Source organism: Grammomys surdaster, unplaced genomic scaffold, assembly GCF_004785775.1.
Source record: "Grammomys surdaster isolate TR1022 unplaced genomic scaffold, NIH_TR_1.0 65, whole genome shotgun sequence".
Lineage (NCBI taxonomy): Eukaryota > Metazoa > Chordata > Mammalia > Rodentia > Muridae > Grammomys > Grammomys surdaster.
The window spans coordinates 19839848-19867086 of NW_021604567.1; the positions used below are offsets into that span (position 1 = coordinate 19839848).

Sequence of the window (27239 nt, forward strand, 5' to 3'; positions counted from 1 at the left end):
ACATATACATATACATATACATATACATATACATATACATATACATATACATCTGTCATCCTAGCAATTCTTAGGATGGAGACCAAAGGATTGCTCAGACTTCTTGGCCAGCAGCCTAAGCCCAGGTTCAGGGAGAAACTCTGTCACAAAGGAATACTGGAGATGATGACACAGAACAGCTAATTTTGTCCTCTGGCCTCCAGGAACATGCACACACCTGTAAACACACATCATACACATACACACAAGACAAATGAATTGAAGATTGTTCTCATGTATGTTTGATGAGGCCCACTTTGGTAGCACTCTTCATGCTGGACTGAAGGCCAGGTGAATCATGTTCTAGAGGCAGGAAGCCAGGGAGGAGGTGGCTGCAATAACTGTTTTGGAAGACAGTGCTGGTGGCTTTCACTAGTCTGCTAGGATGGAGGTGGTGAGAAAATGAAGCCAAGTGTACTGTACTGACTTGTGCCATGGCCCCAGAACCTGGGAATCTGAAGAAAGAGTATTTCTACAAATTTGAGGTTGGCTGGGGCTTGGGCTATAATAAGTTTGAGTCTAGCATGAGTTACAGAGTGAGACTTTGTCTCAAACACAAAACAAAACACAAAAGCAGAGTTTTTAAGTGATTGGATACAGAGTGGAATTGTTTGACATGCTGTGTAGGCACTGTTTTAAAAGTTACTTTGTCATCTTTTATGTTTGGTTTGGTGTTTATGTAAATTAAATGCATGCAACACAACTCTGCTTAACTTGAAAGTTCTTGTGAAATGCTAAAAGGCAAAGGCTCCAGCTATAGGCTAGGAGTTACACGAGGTGTGGGCTTCTGTCTTTAGAAGTATGGGCACTGAAGGGTTGGCATAGTGGCTAAGAGATGTGCTACTCTTGTAGAGGACCTGGGCTTGGTTCCCAGTACCCACACAGTGGCTCACAATTGTAACTCTAGTTCTTAGATCAGTTATTTCAAATCCAAGTGAAAAGTCTCCTTGTACTGCACTCCAACCCATTCCCTCTTAGTATCAGAAGTATCACAGTTTCTTCTGCTCTGGTATGTATTGATTATCTGGGAGCCCATGTTTCTGAACTTAAGTGCAGGGTGTGAGCTGTGACTGTACTGCATCACTAGGAAGGGGCAAGGTGAGGTTCCCAGAGCAGCACAAGTAGCTGGAGACACACTCTGTTATCTCTTGACAGGTAGTCTTCTATATATAGTTTCTTCACAGGAAGGGTGAATAAGAATGCTCATAACAACTGAGTATTTTCGTGAGAGAGGTTGTGGCAGTTTGACTATCCTTGGCTCAGGAAATGGCACTATTAGGAGGTGTGGCCTTATTGGAGTAGGTGAGGCCTTGTTGGAGGAAGTGTGTCACTGTGGAGGTGGGCCTAGAGACCCTCCTCCTAGCTGCCTGAAAACAGTCTGCTCATGGCTTCCTTTGGATGAAGATGTAGAACTCTCAGGTCCTCCTGCACCATGCATTCCTGGATGCTGCCATGCTTCCTGCCATGATAATAGACTGAACTTCAGAACCTGTAAGTCAATCCCAATTAAATATTGTACTTTATAAGAGGTCCCTTGGTCATGGTGTCTCTTCTCAGTAATGGAAACCCTAACTAAGACAGACATTTTTACCAGAAATGAGAAATCCAAGGCAACTTCAACTTCACAGCTTCTTGTTCCAATGTCTGAGATACACATATGATCTTCTGGGCTCTTCCAAATGACTTTAGCCATTTCTTTAGCTCTGCCCTCTGTAACACTCTAGGCTCAGGGTGACTCTACTCCACTGCTGCTGTTGTTCATCCCATGGTACTGGCATCCCCAATTAGCTGGAGTCTTCTACTGCAACTAGGCTTCACCAATAGCCTCTCATAGGCTCTCTTCATGGTTCCAAGCCTCGATTTCTTTGCATGACCCCTTCAGTCCTGGGCCATCTACTGCAACTAAGGTTACACCTTCACCAGTAGCCTTTACTGGCCTCTCACAGTGCCAGACTTTAGCTGGTCTCCATGTCCTCTTCACATCTTCAAAACTAGTACCACTTAGGTGATTCTTATACATTACCAAGTCCAACTGCTTCACTAGTTACAACCTTGGCTATCTCTGGAACACAGCTTCTTTGTGCTCTCAGAAAACACTTTCCAGAAGATTTCACTTCAGTAAGATCTGCTTCCCTCTGTCTCCTGGAATTAAAGGTGAATACTACCATGCCTGGGCCTTAGCTTTTCAAGGCCACTGTTCCTCAAGGTCTGGATCAAAAGTCTTTACCTTCCAATCTCAATATCTGGATCAATATCTGTGCTCTACATTTCTGTATTATAGTTCATTCCAGATTAAAAGTCCAAATGAAAACAATAACTAGGTAATAACACCTAACATGACACAACTATTCCTTATTCAACTGTAAACACAAACCATAAGCTTAGCTGGGTGAGATCTTGTCCTGAGATCACCACTTCTCAATCTGTTTATCTCCTTAAATATAGGATTCAGCTCCATTTTATTTCCTGGTGCACCTTTATTACTTGAACCAGACATTTTGTGTTTTTCCTTACTAAGCTTGCTATGTTTGATCAAAACACTCTTCACGAGAGTAAACCAGAGGACAAAGTCTATGTTTGGCTTTTCTGAGACTTCCTTTGTCAATGCAATTAATCTGATTCTCTTCACCTTAGACTTAGCCTCCAGCAGACTCCTCAGACAAGGACAAAAAGCAGCTATATCTTCACCAAAATACCACAAAAACAGTCTCTAGACCACATTACATTCTTCTCCTCTGAAACCTCTTGAGCCAGCCCCACAGTTCACATCACCCTCAGCACCAATCTCTTCCATATTCCTACTAGGATGGCTCATCAGGGCACACTTAAGGCATTCCATTGCTTGTCAGATCCAAAAGTCCCCCAATCTATATTCCTCCAAACAAAAATATGGTCAGGCCTATTACAACAATACCCCACTCTCGGTACTTTTGTCTTGGTATCTGTTCATGTGGCATCCTCTTTTCTAGTCAACTAAGTGATACAGATGCAAAATATACTTATGTGCTTAGTAAAAATAGATTACTTTCTACCTGAAAATATTATTTTAACATGATGAATGAGCCATCTCTGTTATCTTGTGCAGAAGAGCAGAAGTTTGACACTATGGGTTTGTTGATGGATGCTTTTGTTTAAAAAGCTGTTCTATATTTTCTGTTTATTTAGAGCAACAACAACAACAACAAAACCTAAAACAAAAAAAAAATCAAACATAAATCCAAAAGTCTAGAGAATTCAGAGAATGGTTCAGAGAGCCCAGCTAGTCTCCCATAGTGCTGAGGTATTAACGCCACAGCACACTTGTTTAGTTTCTTCTCTCCTGTCTTTCACTTTGAAGAAGAAACTTAATTTTGATGAAGAAACTCCTTTAGTACAATGTACATACATTTTCTATTCTTTGGATGCAACATAGAGTTTAGCGATCTGTTGCTTTGTTTTGTCCTGAGAGCATCTGTTTCCTTTGTGCATTTGTCCTTTGTTTTGGCAGTGCAATCCATCTAAGACTTGCTTAGAGCCTTTACAACAGTGGGTGGGTTCCGTGAAACTTAGGTGGGTGTGGTGGCACCCACCGTTAATCCCAGCTCTCAGGAGGCAGAGGCCAGCTTGGTCTACAAAGCGAATTCTAGGACAGCCAGGACTGTTGAGAGATCCTGTCTCAAAAAAAACAACAATAACAAATCATGAAAGCTTAAATGTTAAATATGGAGCTTAGCTGTTTCCACCTCATGCTCTGGCCTTCTTTCCTATATGTAGATTTACATGTAATACATGTCCAAAGTAGAACCCTGGCTGCATTGTTGCCATATCATACACCAGATAGTTTCTATTTTACTTTAGATTTAGAAGTACAAAAATATGTATCAGGTTCCTTGGTTGAATGATATTATTTTTTGAATTAAGGAAGGTATAAATGATAGTAACAAGAGGTGTGTGTTTGGTTTTGTCTAGTCACAGATGTAGAACCCAGAACTCTGCATGTGCCAAGCTTTTGCTCTGGCCCTGAGCTATGTCCCAGTGGATGTTCTTAATACAACTTTCTCTTAGTTGCAAAATATACCCGTGATGTTTTCAAACTTTGTGTTTTATTTTGATGACTTTGATGTGTTACTTTTGATGTTCTTGGCTTAAAAGCAAAATGAAAGATTTTAGTCATTACATTAGAGGCAAACTGTAAAGTGCTATGTTATTCTCTTTATGAATTATAATATCTATCCCGTCTAGTGAAACTTTGGCTGTATGGTGTTGAGGATGATTCTCTGTGATTCTAGTTTCTCTCACGTTTCTAGTCTGCTCCAATCTGAAATCCATTTCTCTAAGTCAAAGATAGACTAAGAAAACCTAAGATTGTTTCTCTTAGGGAACAGAAAGAGAACTTTTTCCCCTCAGGTTTTAAAATATGTTTTCTAGTTACTTTACATTTCAAGCACAGACACAGCATATCAAATAACTATGTGTAACATTGCCAGATGCAATTTTTGTATATAAAAGAATTAGAAGAGTCTGTTTTTCTTGTTTTACGCTCAGTACAAGCATTTAATATGAAGACAGACTTGGTTAGAAGTAAAGGTAATTACATTTTGTATTCCCGATATATCAGTGAATAAATAAACATTTTCAGTTACTTTTAGATAAGGCCGAGGTGGTTTTTTTCTTTCAAAATTGTTTACATTTACTTATTTTATTTACTTGTGCGTGTGCATAAGGGTGTGCATATGCCATGGTGCATGCATGGAGTCAAAGGACAACTTGTGGGAATCTGCCTGTGGATGTGGAGGGTCAAGCTCTGGTCCCTGAGCTTGATGGCAAGAGCCCTTACCGGGCGAGCCATGGAACTGAGTCCTAGGTTTCAGTTTAGTTTAATTTAATTAATTAATTTATTTTAATTTTTTTGAGATAGGATCTAACTAACTATGATGTTCTGCTTGGGCCAGAATTCATTATGTGGGTCAAGCCGGCCATGAATTCATAGAGACATTGTAGAAGTTAGGCCTGGTTCTTCCTCTCAACCCCATGCTCCCAGAAATAAGGCTCAGGTTTAAAATGTATTTACAAACACCTTGGCCACATAGCTAGGCTCTTTTCTATGACTAGATCATAATTAAAATAACTCATTTATTTTAACCTACATTCTGCCACATGGCTGGTTACCTGTGCTCAGGTGCCCTGCATCCATCTCCTCACATCTTCCTGGGTGACTCTCCCACACCTGGCTCTTTTTAAAGATATTTTCTCTACAAGATATACCCACCTCTGCTTCCTGAGTGCTGAGGTTAAAGTTGTATGCCACCATGCCTGGTTGAGTTTGAGTGTTAATGAACTGGCCAAATAACCCCCTTTTATCTAGTAAACCCATTTTAATGATGTAATAACAATTTAGATCAGTTCAGGAATAAAATAGAAAGCAATAATTAAATCTATACCTTTTCTCCCTCAAAAATCATCCTTTTCTGTTTTAACTATTTCAAGCCATTTTAAAGAAGATACATTACTTAATGACCTAAGTGGTATGTGGGACACAACTACATCTCAGGCCCTGCATCTGAAGCATATGTCGGGTCTAGGAAGCATCTTCCTGCAGAATTGCGGTCTCTGTTGTTCCCACCACTGTGTAACTGTCAGGCCCTTTACACTTTTGTTTGTGTCTTCTAATGTCTAAGCCAAATTTATATGTGCTTTTAAATACTTCTTCACTAGTATATTAAAAATATTTATTTTTCTTCATGTGAATGGGTATTCTGCCTGCATACATGTCTGTGCATCACATTCATGCAGTGCCTGTGAATGCCAGAAGAGGCCATCATTAGAGTCCTTGGAACTGGAGTTGTGAGCTGTTGCGTAGGTTGAGAATCAAACCTGGGTCCTGATGAAGAGCAGCCAGTGCTCTTAATCGCTGATCAGTCTGTCTCTCTAGCATTGCTAGTTCAACAGTTGGTTTGTGAAACAAGTACTGTATTCTTGTTTTCATGGAAAATATGTAACCAGGACATTAAATAAGTGGCCCAAGGTGACAGACGGGTAAATGGAAGTTGCTGCTCAGGTTAGATTAGGTCTCTGTACATTCAAAGAGTCTTCCCCGTGTGCTCTGAATTAAGCTGAAACAAAACTGTTTTCTATGTATAAGACTATCTTTGATTTGCTAGTATAATTGTTCTTTTTGTTCTACAGGGATGGCTTTCGATTTTCATCCCAGGAAGCTGCTTCTAGTTTTGGTGATGATAGACTACTAATAGAAAAATTTATCGATAACCCTCGTCATATAGAAATCCAGGTTGGTACTGTTTAAGATGCCATCTAATGGTTGAGACTATGACTATGCCATGTTGCTGATATGGTTTGGGTTGGGCTTGAAATGAAATAGAAACTCACCTGGAAAACACAACAGTCTAAGGTGATTCCTACCTATGAACTCACCCAGTTTCTTTCATGACTGGGTCACTGGAGCCTTTAAAAAAAAGGAATAATAATATTAATAGGAATAACACTATTAGTACATATAATGATAATAATATATATTTGTATACCTTGTATACCTTGTATACAGCTCAGCTCATTTCTGTGGTTTTCCTTTTCATGTTATTGTCTTTAACCATCAGAGTTCTTAACAGTTACAGGACTTTTCTGTGTAGCCCAGCCTAGCTTTACATATGCAATCCTCTTGCTTTGCCTCCAGAGCACTGCAGTTTGTTGTTTTAGGTACAGTGTGTTAGTCTGTGACTATGCTTGAATTAATGTTTTTGTCTGGTATGCAGTGAGATTTGGATCTCTAATTTTCTCTAATAAATGATATTATAGAATATTTGAACCTGTTTCTAGCTGTGGTGTGGCTCAGTCTTATCATATACCTTTAATCCCTCTGGCTGGAATACAAACATGCCCTTAGTACACACTTTTAATCTAAAATGAAGATAAAGTTAGTTTGTGAAAGTGATGTCTTATTGAGGGGTAGGCAAAGTGACAAATCAGAGAAAGATTTGGCAGAACAGGATATGCCCAACTCCCATGAGCAGAGAAGAAAGGGAAGCTACTTCAGGGAGAGACCGACAGGACAGGAGGAGTAGAGTACAGTGCAGGAAGACAGTGGAGTTCATGGAGAACAGTGAAGTAGAGTTGAGAGGTAGAGTAGAGCAGCAGCAGAAGAGAGAGAGAGAGAGAGAGAGAGAGAGAGAGAGAGAGAGAGAGAGAGAGAGAGAGAGATTGATTCATTGAGAGAGTTTTACAGAGACAGACTGAAGAGAGAACAAGCTAGACACAGGTAAAGACAGAACAAGCAAGATAATGAGAAGGAGCCCTAAGATTAGAAAAGATTGCTAGAGTCAGTTTGAGGCCAAGGAGAACAATTCAGATGCCAAGAGAAAAGCCAGACTGAATAAGTCAGCTGGGAGAGGAGTATGAACTGAAGCACCCAGCCAGAGTTCAGAAAGAACTAGGAAGGGGTGAACTTACTTAGCAGTAAGTTTTCAGAGGCAGAAGATATTCTAGGTCTAGATTAGATTGTACAGAGGCTAGAAGCTTCCAGAGCTAGGCCTAGGTTAGCAGATGGAGGCATTAAGCCTCAGGGATGACAATTACATCAGCAGACTCAAAGTTACTTTTGCAAGATGATACCATATATTGTATTTACATCTGTTATGTACATTGTATATGCCATTTGATGTTATTGGGTCATTGTCTTAATTATTTTTTTTAAAGCTATCTGAGGGCTGGAGAGATGGTCCAGTTGGTGAAATACTTTGTATATAAGCCTGAGTTCAGTTCCTCAGACTCCACATAAAAAGCAGGTGTGGTGACGCGTGTGTATTCCTAGTGCTGGGGAGGATCATTGGCCAGCCTGAGTTGTTTGGCTGTGGGCTTAGCTAGAGACCCTATCTCAAAATAAGAATGGAAATAATAGAAGACACTGGATGCCAATCTTTTCCCTTTCCACATGCTGTGTGTTTACACCTGCAAATACATACTCATGCAAGCATATGCTACACATACCACATTCTTTCTTCTTTTCACACACAGCATTCTTATACACACACACACACACACATACACACACACACATACACACACAGAGAGAGAGAGAGAGAGAGAGAGAGAGAGAGAGAGAGAGCGATCTCAGAATATGGTACTATTAATCTTCTAAATTAACCCCCCCCCCACAGCTTAGGTTTTCTAAGTTCCATAAATCTCAATGTAAATTTTAGATTTTACCCATTAACCTAATTACTTTCTAACATATATACTTACACTCCAAGTACTGACTGGGTTTTGGATTTGGGTTGTATTGGTTCTAGATTGACTTTTTTTTTCAGCCTATGAATCTAGAATAGCTCATAGTTTATATAAGTCTTCATTAGTCCCTCCAGAAGTGCTTCTTAGTTTTAAGCCTAAAGGTTTTATGTCTCTCATTCATCTCCCTCTAGACACTTGATCATTTTGAACCTGTGATGTGCTAACCACTTAATTAGTTTTGACTCCGGGATGTGCTAACTGCAGCATTAGTTTGAGTTACCATTTATTTGCTGTTACTCATGTAATGCATACAGGTGATTTTTGTGCACTAGTTTTAAAATAGGTATCTTGGCCACATCCTTTTAAAAATTTTTATGTTTAGATCTTGTGCTGAGTGAGACTCTCAAATGCAGAGGTGGAAGGCACTGCTCCCACTGGCAGAAGTCCACTTACTCTGCTTGAGCTTTAGATATCCATTTCCTGATGGATCGTGGGTCCTTGAGAGCAGAGATGAGTCTTCGTTCTTTGCTGTTCCAGCAGCTAGGCCTTTGTGTTTCATTAATATTCAACAAATGTTTGTTACTTAAGTAGTTACACATCTACATTAGCATTTAGTTTAATTACCTTTGACCTCCCTTCTGGGCTATGTTTTTAAACATAGATAAGTCTGTCCCCTAGTAAATGGGTAACCCAGATGTCTCCGCCATCTGATCTATCTTAGGTTTTCATGAGCATATTTGTATTATAACTTATATTTATAGGGTTGTTTTAATAATTTTTCCCCAGTAGGAGCTAAGCAATGTCTGTCCTCTCTCCCCTCATAAAGGCCCAGCGACAATCCAGAGTTCCCTTGTGGAACCAATGAGCTGATTAGCCTTACTTATGGAGCATGTGTGAGAAGTTATGGGCAGGAATGTGGGTGTCCCTACAGCAGCCACGATGGAAGGTCTACATTCAACATGAATGATGGCTTCCCCATGGCTATATAGATGGGGCCCTGTTCTTGTTTATTATCTAGCCTGTATACTCTAGGCCTTCCCAAGACCCAAAGCCACATGTAATTAGGGCAGAAGTATATACAAGTAGCTGTAAGAATGACTGGACTATCAGATGATGGTCCAGTGGCCCTGTCTAGCCCTCCTCCTTCAATGAGGACACCTAAACAGTGAACAAGCACAGCTGTGGTAGTGCTTTGCTGGCAGACATGGTCTACTGACGATGGCAATGCTTTGGCTCAGAGGGCACTGCCGTATGACAAGCTTAGTTCACAGAAACCAACTTCAGTCTTACTCTGTCCTGTTCCCTTGGTTTCTGCACTTGGATGATGTTACCCATTTCTTGAATGTCTACTCACGAAAGCATATCTGTGCATGTCAGTCACCTGCCAACTTTTACGTGAACCCTTCCATCTTGTGTCTTCTGAGGTGTACACTGGGAATGTTCCTCAAGCTGGGTTGAGGGATCCTCAAGCGCCTGTACTGTCATGAAGCCTCTTGAGGATCATGCACACGGCCATTTCCTATTTAGCACATAAAGGGTTATAGCCAAAGTATACAACAGCTCGCAAGGGTAAGGGTCATCTTTCCCTTATAAGTTTATTTTATTCATGTTTTCCAGCATATCATCACTAGTTTTTTAAAATGCTTGATAAATTCCCCGAGCTTTTCATTTTGACTGTGTATGTATGGCTGTTTGCCAGCATGTATGTCTGGGCACGGATTGTGAGCCTCTCTACACTTTTTAGAGTAAACAAGGAGGTTATATAGAATCAGAGAAGAACAAACACTTGATTGTATATCTGAGTCTTTTTTGTTTTTTTAAGCAGTTGCAAGTGCCTTTTGAGATTCTTTGTTGTTTTGGCTTTATTTCTTGGAGACTAAATGTACTTTTACTTCCTTGCCAAGTAGAGTTTAAAAAAAGAGGTTGAGAGTTATTTTCAGGAGTTAAAATATTTTTAGATGCACCTCATGCAGCTACCTTGGAGTCTTAGAAGTAATATGTTAATCTATTGGCATCTGATGGTTCTATTTTTTTCCTTTATTACTTGAAATGATTTTTGAGTTTAGAAAGGCTTTATTATTAAAAATGTTCAGTCATATATTCGCTATTCATGCTCTAGCTAACTATGTGTGTTGTGAGTATGCTTTTAAAAAAATTTTCTACCAGCCATATAAAACATTAATATGATACTTCTATCAGCTCTCTGTAATACGTGGGGGAACCAATAACCGAAAGCCCTGCAGTGAGGCTGCATAGCTGCTTGGTGCTAAAATTAGTGACTCATTTTAGAGGTCCTACAACAAGTCTGTGACCCTAAAATATGTGCTCAGGGACATCTGAACAACTCCGAATGATTCAACACCACAAGCGTCGTGTTCTCTCCAGGGGCCCCAGTTTATTTCTCCCTCTCACAAGCGGAAAGCAGCTAGCTCCTGGCCATCATTTCTAGTTTCCTCTGACAGAATAAGCACAGCAGTGTTACCCACATGCAAGCAACACATTGGATAAGAGCAACAGATATGTTTGCAGAATGATCTGCTGTCCCTGCTTATTCGTGGCCAAAAGGCATGATCCCGACCAGCGTTTTCTCAGTGCTTCTCACTTCCACAGTGGCTTCTGACCTTCTAGCCATTATTGAATGATCCTCATATGACCATTAGTGCTGGAAATGCAACATGAGGACCTTTCTCCTCTGCTGTTTTTACTAATAATATTTTATTGTATTCTAGAGTTGCAAATATACTTTTCTTCTGTTAATATTAACCCAGTGTGTGTTTTGAAAGCTATGTATTCTCTGAAGTCTGAGTATTAAACAGCAAGGGAAGTTACATGGGGAGGGGTGTTAGCTGGGGAGTGTTAGCTGGGGGGGGTTAGTCTGGGGGGTTAGTCTGGGGAGCGTTAGCTGTAGGAGGTTAGCTGGGGATTCTTAGCTGGGGGGGTTAGCTGAGACGTGTTAGCTGGGGAGGTCCTGGGGAGGGTTAGCTGGGGGGGGGTTAGCTGGGGGGGAGGCTAGCTAGTAACCCTCACTGTTAGTATTCTGAAGTGTCACTGCTCTTAGGTTTTAGGGGATAAACATGGCAATGCTCTGTGGCTCAATGAGAGGGAGTGCTCGATCCAGAGAAGAAACCAGAAGGTGGTAGAGGAGGCGCCAAGGTAAGTGTTGCCCCAGAGAGTACCCATAAAGCTATTTGATTGTAATCATTTTCTACATTAAAACTTTTTGTTAACATTACCTTAATACAAATTTTATTAACAAGTATTTCTATATTAATGATTAAGAGTCTGTTACTTGATGCCCCTCAGTGTTCCAGTGCATAAAAGTGAGAAAACACTTGGAAAAGAAGTAGATTTTTATTAGGCAAGAGTTGGATAGATGGTTGTGACTTGTTTAGGTTTGGGAGTTGTGCAGAGCCTTGTCCTGTGACTGCACCACCAATAGAATGCTAGCAATTGTGCTGCTGCTTGGCAAGGATTGTGTATAGGAGCGGATAAAACCAGAAAGAACAAAATGCAGTCTACTTAACTGCTAGAAGCCTCCTCGTTTGTACACTTTCCTAGTTTTGGCTGCATTAGCTTTATCAAATGGTTGTTTTCCAGATTTCTCCATGTCTATATTTACTAGGACACTGCAGAGCTATATTTATAATAAAAAAAATCCTTAACACCTGAAGCCATCCAGCCAGCATCACCTGAAGGGTGATTAGAAAGTACATCTCCTGTTTATTTGTCTGCTTAGCTCTGTCCCTGTGGCAATCTAAATGACTGTTGATGGCTTGATAAATTTATAAGGAATTGAAATGTAACCCTAGTGTTAAAAGACTTCACAGGGTTGCCTGCTACAACTTAAGGAATGAGATAGAAAAGTGGCCAAGTTTTTGTCCTAAAACCAGGGGTGGGACAGCAGATTAAAAGTATCGTAGAGTGCAAAAACAAAACATTCCGGATGCCATTCTGGATGAAGAAGAGCACATACAATTTCAGTATACTTTCCCACCATGAACATTGTACAGCATGTTTGACAGGTCTTATGGAAGGAGAACATCAGCCTACAAATAGAAATGGAGTTAGTATTGATTTTTTTCAGAACCTTTCTTATGTAGAACCACAATCAGAAAATGCTGGCTATCTGGTGTGCACTCCCTCATTCATATACATATATATCCCTCCATCTAGTCAAGTTTTGATGAAAACATTTTAGTTTGACCAGCCTATGAGAGAGTGATTTTGAAACAGGCATTAGAGGTTTCTTAGATGTGCTTATGCTCTACAAAGGCATTGTGAACACTGAGTTGGCTAATACTGAACTGTCTTGCTTAGGGGAAATAGCGGGTTTGGGCTCCTCTGACCCTCAGGCCATAACATTTTCACATGACATGTAAATATGACTTATGCACCTGGTCAGGGTAGAACCTTGTTTTCTGTATGTCCCAGTTGAAGAACACCTTACTTAATTGCAATATAAGACTGTCTAGGTTTCCCTCACTTGTAGGTTTTCTCCAGAAGACTCTTCACAGCCATTATGCTTGTAGGAGCCCAGATAGCACTTGAGCATAAAAGTCAAGGGTCTCTCAAATGTCGCTCCTCTCCCTCTTTCCTTGGAGATGACAGTGGTTGAATATCAACCCTGGAACAGGAAGGCTGTGCCTCATTTGCTCATCCTCAGCTTTTGACAGTTTCCTTCTCTCTGCTTGTTCATGTGGGCATATAGGTGCCACACATACACATTTTTAAGGGCATATAAGTTCTAGCAAGGAGCAAGTTTGCACACATGGAATCTATGAAGAATGAGGATTGTGTATGTCAGTCTTCATTAGGTTATTTGTGTTTTAGCTTGAATCAGCTCCCAGTATATATGTTCAGCTTTATTAGGAAATAGTTACTTCTGTGTCTTAGAAATGAAGCTGTAGGATAATGTGAAAAGACGGAATGTTCCGTAAGACGTGATGTTGGCTTGGTGAAGCATGTTGCACATGACACAGTATGTGCTGTGAAACATGACCAGTTCCTGAGCTGATTCAGATGAATCTATGTAGCAGTTTTATGCTAGGCTATAAAAGAACACCTGAGGCTTTGCTGCTGAGTGCTTTGTGTATTTGTAGCATTTTTCTTGATCCCGAGACTCGCCGAGCAATGGGAGAGCAGGCCGTGGCTTTGGCTAAAGCCGTGAGGTATTCCTCTGCTGGAACTGTGGAATTTCTTGTGGACTCCCAGAAGAATTTTTACTTCTTGGAGATGAATACAAGACTCCAGGTAACAACATGTGTTTTTACTCCTCTCCATGCCTCTGTACTCCTCCTCATGCATTCTTTTTCTTATTTTGTTTTATAATAAAATTTAAAAATTGACACCATAAGTGCAAATGTTTGTTTTTTATATTTGTGCTAAGATATCTGGTAAGGAGAATTAAGATGCCTACTAATTTGTTTATTTAATTTTTAAGTTTTATATGCACTTAAATGATATATAATTTATGTTTTATATATATGGGCATTTGCCAGCATGTATGTATGTGCACCACATGCATGCAGTGCCCTTAGAGGTGGGAAGAGGGATTCAGACCCCCTAGGACTGGAGTTTCAGACAGTTTTGAGCTGCCATATGGGTACCAAAAATCAAACCTGGGTCCCTTGGAAGAGCAGCCAGGACTCTTAGTTGCTGAGCCATCTGTCCAGCCCCATTCATAGCCTGTCAACTTGAAGGCCAATGTTTAACCTCCTACACTGTTAATATTCTTAATACCTGATAATACTCCATGTGGACCATCTCCTTGGTTTGCTTGATCCTTTTAGGATGAGCTGTACTTGTCAGGATTTGTGTGCTGGTCAGAGAACTTGGTGCTATAGTCAGAGATAAGTTCTTTTTAAAAAAAATTTTTATTGGATATTTTATTTATTTACAATACAGATGTCATCCCCTTTCCCCATTTTCCCTCCCTAGAACTCCCTATCCCATCCCCCCTCCTCCTTTTTGTTTTTATATCATTTTAATTACATGCATGTATTAAGGTCAGTTCTAGATTGAGGGACTAGCAATACAATAGATGCAAATAGTCAAGAACAAGCAAGACAATAAACACAAATAGTCAAAGAAAAAGCAAGGCATTAAACCCAATCATGTGAACACTCCTGTGATCACTGTTTCTAAGAGTTTATCAGGATGACTAAAGTATCTGAGCCTACTTCCCTGTCCTAGTCCAAAGTCATTTTCATGTCTGAGGCCTACTTCCTTGTTCTAGCCCAAAATTTAGATTCCTCTCTGAAATTACTTCTTTGCCAGAGACAAGTTCTTATGTGTCTTCTAGAGGGTTAGAGGAAGGAGACCTAATGTGAACTTCTTGGAGTAACTCCTAAAATTGCAGTGACCTCCAAGTTCCCGAGGAACTGCTACCTCTGCCCCAATTAGGAAAAAGTCCAGTGGCCACCCTGTTTGTGACTTCCTGAGATCCAATTACAATCTCAGAGGTCACCAGTGCTGCAATAGGTGGCTTCATTTTCTCCCTTCTTCCTTTTTCCCTCTCTTATTTAAATTATTTACAATATATATATATATATACATATATATACACACACACACACACACACACACACATGTAAGTAGGGAGTGTACATACACACACATACAGGGAGTTACATATATTTATGTAAAAGTAGGCAGAACAAAAGCATTGTTGAACAAATCATGAAGCATCAGCAGGGGCTGGTGGTACAAAGCGTCAGCACTTTTTGCCCAGCCTCCCTTCCATCTTTCATTTCACCTCCCTCTGTCTCTGTAGAGTCTCCTATTCTGATGGAAATTGTGTTGAAATCACTGGAAATACTGTTTTATTTGCCATACTAATTTTATTAGCTGTTTTTTTAAATCTTTTTAACTTTTTGTTGTTGTCAGTTAACCCGTTGTACTTTGTTTTGTGTCAGATAGCTCTAGTCTGCCTTACCTGTCACCTTGCTTTCTCCTTAAGTATCTCCATGTTCAAAACTCCCTCTTTCTAAAAGGATAACAGCCATTAGATTTGGGGTCAATCCACTCTAGTATGACCTCAACTTGATTATATTTGTTAAGACTCTTTCCAGATAAGGTCAGGATGAACATGAATTTAAATGGAATTCTATTCAATCTGGTGATCATTTGTAAAACACATTTGGTGTACAAAAGAAGAAAATATATTGTGGTTTCATGACTTCAGGGATCCAGGGTGGTGTGGATTGGGAAATGCCACCTTTAACAATAGAGTCTGGTGTAAATCATACTATGCCTGAAAATAGCATCCACTTTACTCTATTAGGCCCTTAGTGGGCGGGATGGTTTGCTTGTGTCAGGAGAGGTAGTAGAGTTTCTCTGGGCAGAGGTTGAGTATGGCTTGAATGCTTTTGTTCCTCTGGGAGCCCTTCATACATCACCAGGATACCTGAACACTTCTCTATATTGCTACTCCATACTTAGCTTTAGATGTTACCCTGAGCTGCCTTTGCCTCCATTGCTTTCTTCATGTTCATACCTGTCCCTGGAAGTAGACTCTTCATGTAATCTGGACCTCTCAACATATGAGTGATTGCAAGATAAATACTTTTAAAGAATGATTCATTTATTTTTATTTTATGTGCACTGGTGTTTTCACTCCATGTATATCTGGGTAAGGGTGTCTGATCCCCTGGAACTGGAGTTACAGGTAGTTACAGTGAGCTGCCCTGTGGTGCTGGGAATTGATCATAGGTCCTTTGGAAGTTCAGCAGCTCTCAACTGATCAACCATTTCTCCAGCCCCAAGAGAGATACTTTTAAAAAAAGACACCTTGGTCTTAACCAGTCCTTGTGATTTTTGGATGCTTGCAGTGGGTTTCCTTTTGTGGTCTTGTCCTTTGCCCAGTGACAGGGGAGCTCATGGTCTGAACTCAACATCTCTTTTTGCATAGTGTATCTTTCTTCAGTCTTTAACAACTGATCTTTCAGTGAATGCATTTTATATGCATCTCTGTAAGCATTATATAATTTTAAGGTAATTCCTATCATCTTGTGTGTGCCTAGATATCACCATGACTTTTGTGCATTTGTACCGATTTTTTTTGGAAACAGAATGGCCTTGAACTCCAGACTCAAGTGAACTTCTGGCTCAGCTCCATATAGCTGGCCTGGTTTTGATATATTTGAATTTAAATTCAGTCTGTTTCCACATTTTCACTTTCTACCCCATAGTTTTTCTGTTTTCTGTGTATTTCCAGTACTTTGCATTTAACTTCATTTCTGTTGTGGTTTGAGTGCTCTGTGAGAGCCTAAGCTTGTGTAAGAACCTGTCCCTCCCACAGCAGACAGCCTTGATCTCTCCAGGTCTGATGTCAGTCAGGTGATGTTTACCAGGCCAGACACACCTGGCTGGGTGAGGATATTTTATACCACCCTGTCATCAAGGTAATGTCTCTTACTATTGTTTTAAATAGTCACCATTCTTTCCCTCTACATATATATATGTGTGTGTGTATGTATGTATAATCTTTTGTTTCTTTCTATTTCTTCCTTTGTATTTAGAATTTTTTTTAAAGGCTTGCTTATTGCAAACTCATATAAATACACACATTATATACATATATATGAGTTTTAATGTTATTTCCTCTTCTCTTTCCTTTCTCTAATGCCTCCATGTTCCCTCCTCCAACTTTCTCTCAAAGAGAGAAATCACATTATACCTGCCTATTTCTGGGGGTACTTTCAAAATTCTATTTCCTCTTTTGTGTAGATACCGACTTTTTTCTTCTGGTAGTAGTAATGAATTTGTGTTTTAAATGTGATTTAAAATGTTTGCAGATGTATTGCATTAGTGTGTATTGATGATGTGTTTGTGTGAGTGCTGCCTGGGCCATGGTACATGTGGGGTCAGAAGGTAACTTTATACCGCTCATTCTCTCTCCACCTTTACATGGGCTCCAGGATCAAGCCTCTTGCCTGGAGAGCCATCGTGCTAATACCTCTTTAAAAATTTTTTAAAAACCCTTTAAACAATTGATTTTTTTCTTAATTTTCTTCACTGGTGCGTGCACATGCCCATGTAATGTATGGGACTCCTTGCTTCTGTGGTTCAATGCCTTTCTTCAGTTTTGAAAATTATCTACTGCTATTTTTAGCATTAGCTCTTCCTTTCTGAGTTTTTCAATTTAGGTAACTTCATCACACATTCTTTTTTTTGATAATTCTTTGGCCTCAAGGTGTACATAATGCATCATTCACTCATGACTTTATAGTTTCACTTGTTTATATTTCAATGCTTGCTATCTTTTCTCATCTTCTATCCAACAATTTCACTTTATCTTTTATTTCTTTAAACAAAGTCAGCTTGGTTGTATTATGGCGTATGTGACAGTTTCCCTTTCTGAAACCCCATGAGTGAACTCTACTTGTTGATACTGCTGAGATGGTGTACTTAGATACCTTTATGCCTTTTTATCTCTGACTGCATGCTACTTCTTAAAGTTTTTTATTTGTTTATTTAATTTTGTATATATGAATGTTTTGCATGTGCACACACATGTACATGCATGGTGTCAGATTCCCTGATACTGGAGTTACAGATTTTTGTGAATTATGATGTGGGTATTGGAAATTGAACCCAGGTCCTCTGAAAGAGCAACAAGTGCTCTTGATTTCTGAGCCATCTCTTTAGTCCCAGGATATTTGTTTATTTGTTTGTTTGTTTGTTTATTTATTCTCTTTAGTGGTGCATGATGCTTTTAATGACAGCTTCTTTCCTATAGAGATTTGCCATTGTTTTCTACCCAGTCCTCATGTGTAGATTTTTCTGCCTAGTGCTCATGCGTATTTTGTGGCACTAAGGGTCCCAGTTGAACGTGAAATTTCTTGGACTTCTGGGGGATGCTAAGCTTGCTTGCAGTCCAGCAAGGTGCTGTTTCTAAGGTCACTCTGATCTTGAGGATGTGCTCCTTTGTGGCCTCTACTCCCTGTGGAGGTGGTTTATCTGTGCGCTGTCCTGTAATGGCTCCTCGTGTTCATGGTTGCATTTTCAATTGCTCCATGCTACTAAATGAACAAAGTACATCCGTAGTGATACTTTGCACCTGGAATACACATGTGCGTGAGACAGAAATGGTTCTGAGTGTTGTGCTTATGTCTCTCATGCTCATTTGTCGAGTTTTGGGTGATAATTTTTTCCTGTATTTTTACTCTTTGATGTTCTTACGAATACCCTCTGTTATCCTCTCCCAGTAACTGTGAGTACTGGTTTCAAGCTGACGGCTTTAAGAAGTGAATTATATACATGCAAACTTGTTCCCTTTCCTGGCCTGTATACATGGCCTTTGCCTCTCTTATTGCTCCCTTTCTAAATGACACATGGAAGTGCTTCCCTGACAATTAGACCCTAACCAGTCACAGAATGTGCATCAATTGCAAGGAGCTAGTCCCATGAGTGTAGACACCAAAGTCTTAATCTGTGTCAGTTACATGAAAAAATTACCGGTAGAGTAAAAATATACCTATGAAACAACAGATTGGTTCTCACTTGCCATAGTAGAAGTTAGCTGTATTTTGAGGCCAATGTTATAAATATCTGTAGCATTTATTATTAATAGTAGTTGGTCACTCCTTTTTAAATTATATCTAAGCTTATAGTCTGTTCATGTGAATATCCTTACAATTTTGCCTTTTGGATATTAATTTGTTTTTGATTAATAATTGTTTTCTAACTAGGTGAATCTAATTAGATAATGAACTAGGAAATACTTTTTTTTTTTTTAATTAAGATGGGGGATTTCAGTATGCCATAATGAGGATGGCAGCTTGCAATGAGATCCAAAGAGAAATTTGTAATGAGAGAACATTTGTGATTTGTTCTACAAATAAACATATTGTTATAAATAGACATGGCTGTTGGATACATACCATCATCTATAGAATTACCATCCAGTGTCGTTTTTTAGGCCAGCTTGTAACTGTGTACCCTACTCCCTGAGACAAGGTCTTGCTACATTGCCCAGGCTGGCCTTGAACTCCTGTGCTCTGGTGATCTTCTTGAGTTAGCATCTCCAGTAACCAGCTACATGAATTACCACACCTGATTCTTGTGGGTTTCTTTGTTCTTGCATTTGTTTCTGCCTCACTTGTTTTAGCCAATTGTTTCTTAAAGCTTGCTCCACAGTCTCCTGCATCAGACAGCTCTTTGCAGTTGCTTATATCTCAATGCCTGTCTGCTTTTTATACTAGATAGCTATCTAGGAAATTATATCCTATCATTTAAAGCTTAAATGTTAAATTGGTTAAAATTTCACAATGTTAGTTCTGACAATACAGTTTGCTCATGCTCAATGGTCATTCACACTTCTTTTCTTGGGTTTGTCATGAGTGTGACCCTGTTCGCTATCAAGAACAAGTGAATTTTGCCTTCTTAGAATGTGTTTCTGTCGTAGTGGGTATTTCATAGTAAGTTGGCTACTAAATGGGATCATAAAGAACAAATTTTGGACTTCTCACAGCATTGAGGAAGCCTTTCCTGCATGCTCCCTCTGCTTATGGCTAGCCTGGAACTTGTTACAGATTAGAGTGACTTCAAAATTCCTATGATCCTCCTGCCTCTGCCTCCTGAATGCTGAGAGATTAAAGGTTTGTACTACCATGTCTGGCTTCTGATATTGTTAAAACAATTCAAATGTTCTTCTTTTTAAAAGGAACATTTCTTTTTAATAAATTTATTTTTATTATTTTAAAGTATGTGTATGCGTATGTGTATGTGCATGTGTGAGGCTGCACAGGCGCCTGTAGAGGCCAAGGCATTAGATCTCTTGGAGCCGAAGTTACAGGTAGCTGCGAGCTACTTGATATAGGTGCTGGAGATTGAACTCCAAGAGCAAGAGATGCTCTTAACCACTTACATTTAAAAAAAAATAGTATATTTTCTTTTCCAAATTTATGTTATAAGCTGAGATTTTAATTCTTAAAGCACAATCCAAATTCTATAGTTTTTGCAGTCTGTCTTATCTCTCATTAGTGCACCGGCTTGAGCAAAGAAGCCAGTGCTATGTTTTGTTCTTTTACTTGAAATTTCCTGAGCTGGTCAGTCCAGCTTCAAGCCATGTGTGTTTTCCGGTAACATAAATCTGAATAGCATCTTCACTTGGTGGATGGTGACATTTGGATTGATAAAATTTGTTTCTCCGCAGAGATGCGCCACTGAGAGTCACCAAGTTGAGACCTTGGTGTAACTTGGTGTAGCTTTGGTTTATCTTGGATGCTTGTTTTAGCTTTGTTCTTCGTATGGTCAGTTGATCATTGAATATCCTGTATATTCTTAGATCCTTTTTCATTGAGCCCTGTCTGACATTAAGCCATTTCAGATATGCCCACAACACTTGCACAAGGCCTGAATGTAATACTGTCCAGGTTCCTGCTGTGTTGTACAAGCCCCTCTGCCTGTGTTGGGTCTGTGGACCCTTGCTACGTGGAGTTGGGGTCTGGGTTATGGTGCTCTGATGCTCTCAGAGCATGTGGTTCCTCCCTCACCTGAGTCAGAAGCCATTTTGTCCCCAGCGGGATCAGCAAGTGAATATTGGTGTAAAAGCCTCACATACAATTTTTAGATATTCCCCCTCCATCTGTTGCCTGTCTTCCTGACTTTGTATGTTGTTATTTTCTGAAAAAGTTTTTATTTTTAAGTAGTTGAATTTTTAAATCTCTGTTGTGTGATTTGTGCCACTGTGACAGTGTTTGGTTTTCCCTATTCTTTGATAAGCCAAACTCCACCCCCATGTTTTCTCTTAGAACTCATTTTATATTTCATAATGGATCTCTCCATCTGGTATCAATTTTATTGTATTTAATTAAGACATTCAATTTATTCAACCGTCTCACATATCTGTTAACTTAGAAAACATTTCTGCTTATTTGGGTGCTAGTGCTTCAATGATTTAGATATTATACCATATATTATGGTTCAGTATCCAAGAGAGCTATTTACTTCTCATTTTTATTTTTATATGTGAAAAATTAGATTACCTTATTTATATTTAATAAAAGAAAAATAATTAAAATAATGTAGTTGTTATAGCTTGCAATCTTATCAAATTCACTAAGAAATTCTAATTGCTACCCATAGGTGTTTTGAGATTTTCTGGACAGACAACCATGTTTTCTACAAACAATAACTTTATATTTCTCATATTTAAAAACAATTCTTTTCTAAATACAATTACATTTTGACTGCAGTTTCCCCTCCCAACATGCCCCAACTTTCCCCAAATCCACTCCTCCTCCATTTCCCTTCAGTATAGACCAGGTCCCCAGAAGTTTCAATTGAACACAGCATTAAAAGTTACAATAAGACTAGGCACAAATTCTCATATCAAGGTTGGAAGATGAAGGTCCCAAGAACAGGTGAAGGAGTCAGAGACACATCCACTCCCACTGTTAGCAGCCCCACAAAGCATGCAGCTCTACAACTATAATGTATATGCAGAGGGCCTAGCTCAGTCCTGCACAGGTTCTGTAATTACCACTTCAGTCTCTGTAAGTCCATATGAGCCCTGCTTAGTTGGTTCTGTGGGTCACATTCTCTTCGTGTCCTCAACTATTCTGACTTCTAGAATCCTTTGTCTGCCTCTTCTGTGGTTTCCTCAAACTCCATCTCTCCTTATCTTCTACAACTTGTCTTGCATAAGACAAGGATCTTTGATGAGAATCTGATAATGTAGGTGATGGTGAGCCTCTGCTGATTCTTAATTTCAAGTAAAATTTTATATTTTACTATTATATGGAATGTTGGAATGTTTGCTATACAATTTGTATAAATATTTTCTATCAGATTAAGGGTATAATTTCCTGTTCCCAATATTTTTCGTGATTAAATATGATTTTAAAAATAAATACCTTTTATTTCTCTTCAAAAAAAATGTGGTTGCCAAAATCTTTTGAAAATGCCTTTAATTTTTCAGATATAATTTGTAATATATAATCCTAAGAAAAATTAGTTATGGATAACATTTTGAAATAGTACTTCGTTTCCTTTTAATAACACGTAATGGGAATTAATATATTTTTGCTTGATCCTGCTATCTTTCTTCCTTAACTCTTCATGTCTGCTGCTTTCACTGTTTGTTCTCACTGGCCCACCATATGTCTTATGTGTGGGCATGGCTCTCCTGGTTCTCATATTGATATTTTTGACTTGGATACTCAGTGTGGTAGCTAAAGAAAACCCATTGAATGTCAGGCATCTGTTTGTTACTAACTAGCCATTTTTCTCTTATTCCAGTCCCTGAAAGATAAATCCCAGTGATATGACTCAGTGACTCCTGCCACCCCAAAACATACAGCCATGACCATCTACTTGTTACAGTAGGACTAACTGCTATTTGACTTCTGTAACTAGCTTGTGCACATACTCAAAGATTGATCTGAGTTTCCTTAACCACTTCACTTGGTAGAACAGACTAGTTATTGCTTGCTTGCATAGATATTGAAGGTCATCTCATGGTTTTCCCCTTTATAAACCCTTCCCATACCCCTCCTTCATGAAACGCCTGAGATTAGGTTTTAGGACTGTTGTCTTGATAGTACCTAATCAGTAACTCTGTTAATTATAGTTGGATTGAGTCTATGTCTTTTCCAGGGGTCACAAACTCTATAACACTCAGCAACAGCGTCTTACCACAGGTCTCCATCACTGAGCACTTTGTTCTCATGATCACATGACCAGGGCTTTTCTTCAGTCACAGGTTCCTGTTTTAGCTGTAGCTCTGGGTATTGTCTCCTGTGAGCTGTTGAGTGGGTATTACATTTATTATTATTACATGTATTACATTTGCCTTATTACAAAAGGTTGGGGTTTGAAATAAATCAGCATATTGCTACCTTTTGACCCAGTATAAACCCTTGAGTTTTATACAAATACAAAATACAAAAGAAAACAGAGAGGAGCAAAGGTTCTTTGAACTAATGTGTTGTGTGGTAGGGATAGTCTGGTGGGATAGATGGAGAAGGAACTGAAACTTTGGGCAGTGTGCTGGCTAGTTTATTAATTGGACACAAGCTAGAATCATTTTGGAAGAAAGACCCTCAATTGAGAAACACCCTTATTTGATTGCTTGTGGACAAGCCTGCAGTGCATTCTTTTGATTGATGATTGCTATGCGGGCCCCTAGGCTGGCAATTATGGGTTCTGTAAGAAAGCAGACTGAGCAAGCCACAAGGAGCAAGCCAATAAGCAGTACTCCTCTATGGCGTCTGCATCAGCTCCTGCCTCCAGGTTCCTATTCTGTTTGAGTTTCTGTTCTGACTTCTTTCAATGTTGTATAGTAATTTGGAAGCATAAGCCCATTCAACCCTGTCCTCCCCAAGTTGTTTTTGGTCATGGCTTTTCCTGTGCTATTTTGGATATAGACTTCGGAATTGGAAATGCTAATGCTGCCAAGGCAGAGACTCATAGTTAGCTACACATTTGCCAGCCACCAGGAATGTATGGCTGCAAGAGTGAGCCTTGATGTAAAGTGTGGGCTTTAATAACAGTGTATTGATGTTGGCTCATAAACTGTCACAAGTTTCCATACTAATGCAGCATGCTCATAGTCTGGGAAAGCCGGATGGAGGCAGGGAAGTTATGTTGAAACTGTTCTAACTGCCTGATAAACTAGGAACCAGCAGCTATTCTGATAAATAACCTCTTAAAATTGGTGTGATATGCGAATGACTTCATGTGTCCTTCCTGAATCAAATTAATTTCAATTGGGATCAAAATATTCTCGACCAAAGACGCCCTCTGGAGCAGAAATCCTTGCACCAAATCGAACTTGGATTTCTCTCCCTAGTTCTTCCCTTACTTCTTTCTCTCCCCCTTTCCTTCCTCCTTCCTCCACCGCATTGGAACTTTTGCCTTTTCTTCATGGTAACTTTCTTTATTTTTAATATTTTTTCATATGTATGCGTGTGTGCCTGAGTGTATGTCTGTGTACCATGTGGGTGCTGTAGCCCTCAGAGGTTAGAAGAGGGTATTGGATCCCCCAATACTGGAGTTACAGACAGTTGTGAGCCACCTGTGGGTGCTGGGGACTGAACTTGTGTCCTCAGGAAGAGTTGTAAGTGCACTTAACTGGTAAGCTAGTTTTCCAGCCCCTGTGGTTCTTTTTTAAGCATCTAGAAGTGGAAAAGATTAGCAAGAGTAAGAGAGCCATGGACTTACATGTTCACACTTGTTCTTCCAATATTGTTTCCAGGTGTTTTCTTATGTGGAGCATTCCAGTGCAGATAGCAGACATTATGTCATCACACATGACTATTGTTCTGTGCCTTTTACCATGCAACTGCAGTTTAAAAGGTTTTAATATCAAATTCCAACCTGTATCATGTTTTATCTTCTACATTGAAGATCTTTGGCAGATCTTTTATTTTTGAGGCTTTTGCTTTCTTCTTTGCACATATATGTGTCTGTATCATGTGTATATGTATGTTTTCAGCATATACATGTATGTCCAAGTAATACACACAAGCATTTGTGTGAAGTTGGCATCAGGTGTTTCCTTCAATCAATAACCACTTTATTGAGGCAGAGTCTCTTGCTGGACCTGGACCATGCAAGTTTTGGACAGCCTAGGTAGCCAGCCTGCCATGGAGTTATGCCTCTGTCTTCTGAGTGGTGGTATGCCTCACCTGTGTGGCTTTTATGTATGCTTTGGGATCTGAACTCAGGTCCTTATACCTGTGTACCATGTGATGTATTCACAGACACATCTCCCTAGCCCTTCAAGTGTTGCTTTCTAAGTTTTAAAACTACTTTTGAAGAACGGGGTCTATGATTGGAGACATGGTCCATTCCATACAATCATAGAGCCTGGAGTTCAATCCCTAGAACTCAGACGAAAAAGCCAGGCATAATGATATACCATGAGCTCATTAGCCCAGCATTGGGGAGGCAGACACATTGGATTCCTTGGGCTTGTTGCCCAGCCATCTTAGCCTACTTAGGGAGTCCCTGAACAATGAGAGACCTGGTCTCAAGATGTGAATGGTGCCTGAGGAGCAACACCTGAGGATCTGACACATGTGTGCATACAGTCACACTCGTATAAACATGCATCTCTATACACATGGCCATGATGTAATCTGACATGCTTGCTTGCAATGTGAAAAGGTAGTACTCATTCTTAGTTATCAATGTCACAATTTTCTCTTAATTTTTTTTCCATCTTAAATTCTGCCTTCCCTTTTCTTCTATTTACTGTTTAAACACTAATTACTCTTGATGATTCTCATTGATAATTTAGCAGTTCCGTTGGGTTTTAGTTCTTGTCTACATTGCAAGTGAAATTATATTTTCTGACAGTAGATGTGTTGGACAAATACTTTTACTAACTTTGGAGTGTAGCCCCACTCCTCCTTTTCTTTGCATGTGTGCGGTATGTGTGTGGTAAACAGATGTCCATGGGAAAGCCTGTCAGATGGACAGCTAAGGTTTTGTTTTGCCACTTTCATAAATTATTTTGCTATCTTTGAGTTCTGGACCCTTTTTTGAGTTTTTGAAACAGGGTTTTATTATGTAGTCCTGACTGGTCTGGAACTTACTGTGTAGGTGAGGATGGCCTCAAATTCACTGAAATCTACTTGCCTGTACCTCCCTAGTGCTAGAATTAAAGGCCTTGTCAACAAGTCCCTCCAAGTTTTGGATTTCTACTCACATTTAATATCTGATTTTGGCCTTCCTGTTAGGGCCCTCAGGCTGCCAATTCAAAGTGCCATTGGCTGGATGGTTTAACCAATGAACAGTAATGTCTTACAACCTGGAGGCTGAGCACCCAAGACCAGGGTGTCAGCAGGGTTAGTCTCTTCGGGACGCCTCTTTCCTTGGCTTGCAGATAGGTGTCTGTCTGCACATGGCCTTGCATTGTGCTGTGTGTCTGTACGCAGTCTCTTCTTATGAGGGCCCTTGGCGTAGGAGTAGTGGAGTAGGGCCCACCCTAATGACCTCATTTAAGATAGTCACTTCATGAAAGGCCCTGTCTCCTGATGAACAGTGATTCTGAGGTAGTAAGGGTTAGAACGTCAAGATGGGGTGTGTGAGGTGAAGATACACTGCAGCCCCTGCAGTCCTGCCTTCCTATATTTATCTGTTAATTTTTAACAGGAACACTCCATGACAAAGCCTACGTTTGTGCAGCTTTTCTTGAATGTAGCTATTATTTTCAAAGTCTGTTTGGAAGAGTTGTGTGCTGAGGTCTCTCAGTGTGCTTTTTATCCTTCATTCCTATAGATCAAAAGTCTAATAACTTTGGGTCTTTATTTTGAAATCCCATATTCCCAAGAGGGAGGCCTTCAGAATTTTAATGGGCACATGTCCTAGACACTTTGCTATGACCTCCAGGACTATAAGAAGCTAATATTTGTTGGTTAAGCCACATGTGCCCATTAGATCCTGTTCTAGATAAAGTCTTTCTGAATTCAGAGAGCAGAACCAAAAATAAAGGTGTCTGTTATCCTTCTAGGTGAGAACAGCAGCAAGGAAAGAGACAGAGACTTATAGTACCAAGCACTATGATGAAACCCTGTTTTATAGGAGAGGAGAGTTCCCTTCTATTTTAGCAGGTAATCCTGTCTATCTGTATGATATCTATATTCATATCTTGTTCAAGGAAGGGCTGACTCTAACACATTCAGCTTTGGAAAGAACCATCACAGACTATATCTACCTGATACCTGTCTAGTCACATTTGATATTTACTAAAGATATAATCTAAGACATGTTAGTTAAAATGGTATTATTTAGAGATTTAAAATTTGTACCATATACCTCTCCTCACAGGTGTCTCCTTTGGAAGTGTTGATTAAGTTTTGAATAAGCATGTTCTTATGGAGGATTTGCAAATTTGAACATGCTATTCATGATTATGAGTGCTGGACTTTCTACTTTGGATCATAGCAGTTTCTGCTTTGACTAAGTATAATCACAGGTTACTAGCTGGCAAACATTTACAGTCAAATATCCCTCCATTCAAGAAACAT

At 39.6% G+C, this 27239-nt stretch overlaps 1 protein-coding gene across 2 annotated transcripts in view; it reads left to right on the top strand.

The window, feature by feature from the left end:
• The window catches only part of Pcca (propionyl-CoA carboxylase subunit alpha), a 308071-nt gene that overhangs the window by 110114 nt on the left and 170718 nt on the right, over positions 1-27239 (top strand). For both annotated transcript variants that reach the window (XM_028771105.1, XM_028771113.1), the window contains exons 10-12: positions 6205-6307; positions 11318-11412; positions 13359-13509. In XM_028771105.1, the coding sequence (XP_028626938.1) occupies positions 6205-6307; positions 11318-11412; positions 13359-13509 (349 nt within the window). The remainder of the gene's footprint in view (positions 1-6204; positions 6308-11317; positions 11413-13358; positions 13510-27239) is intronic.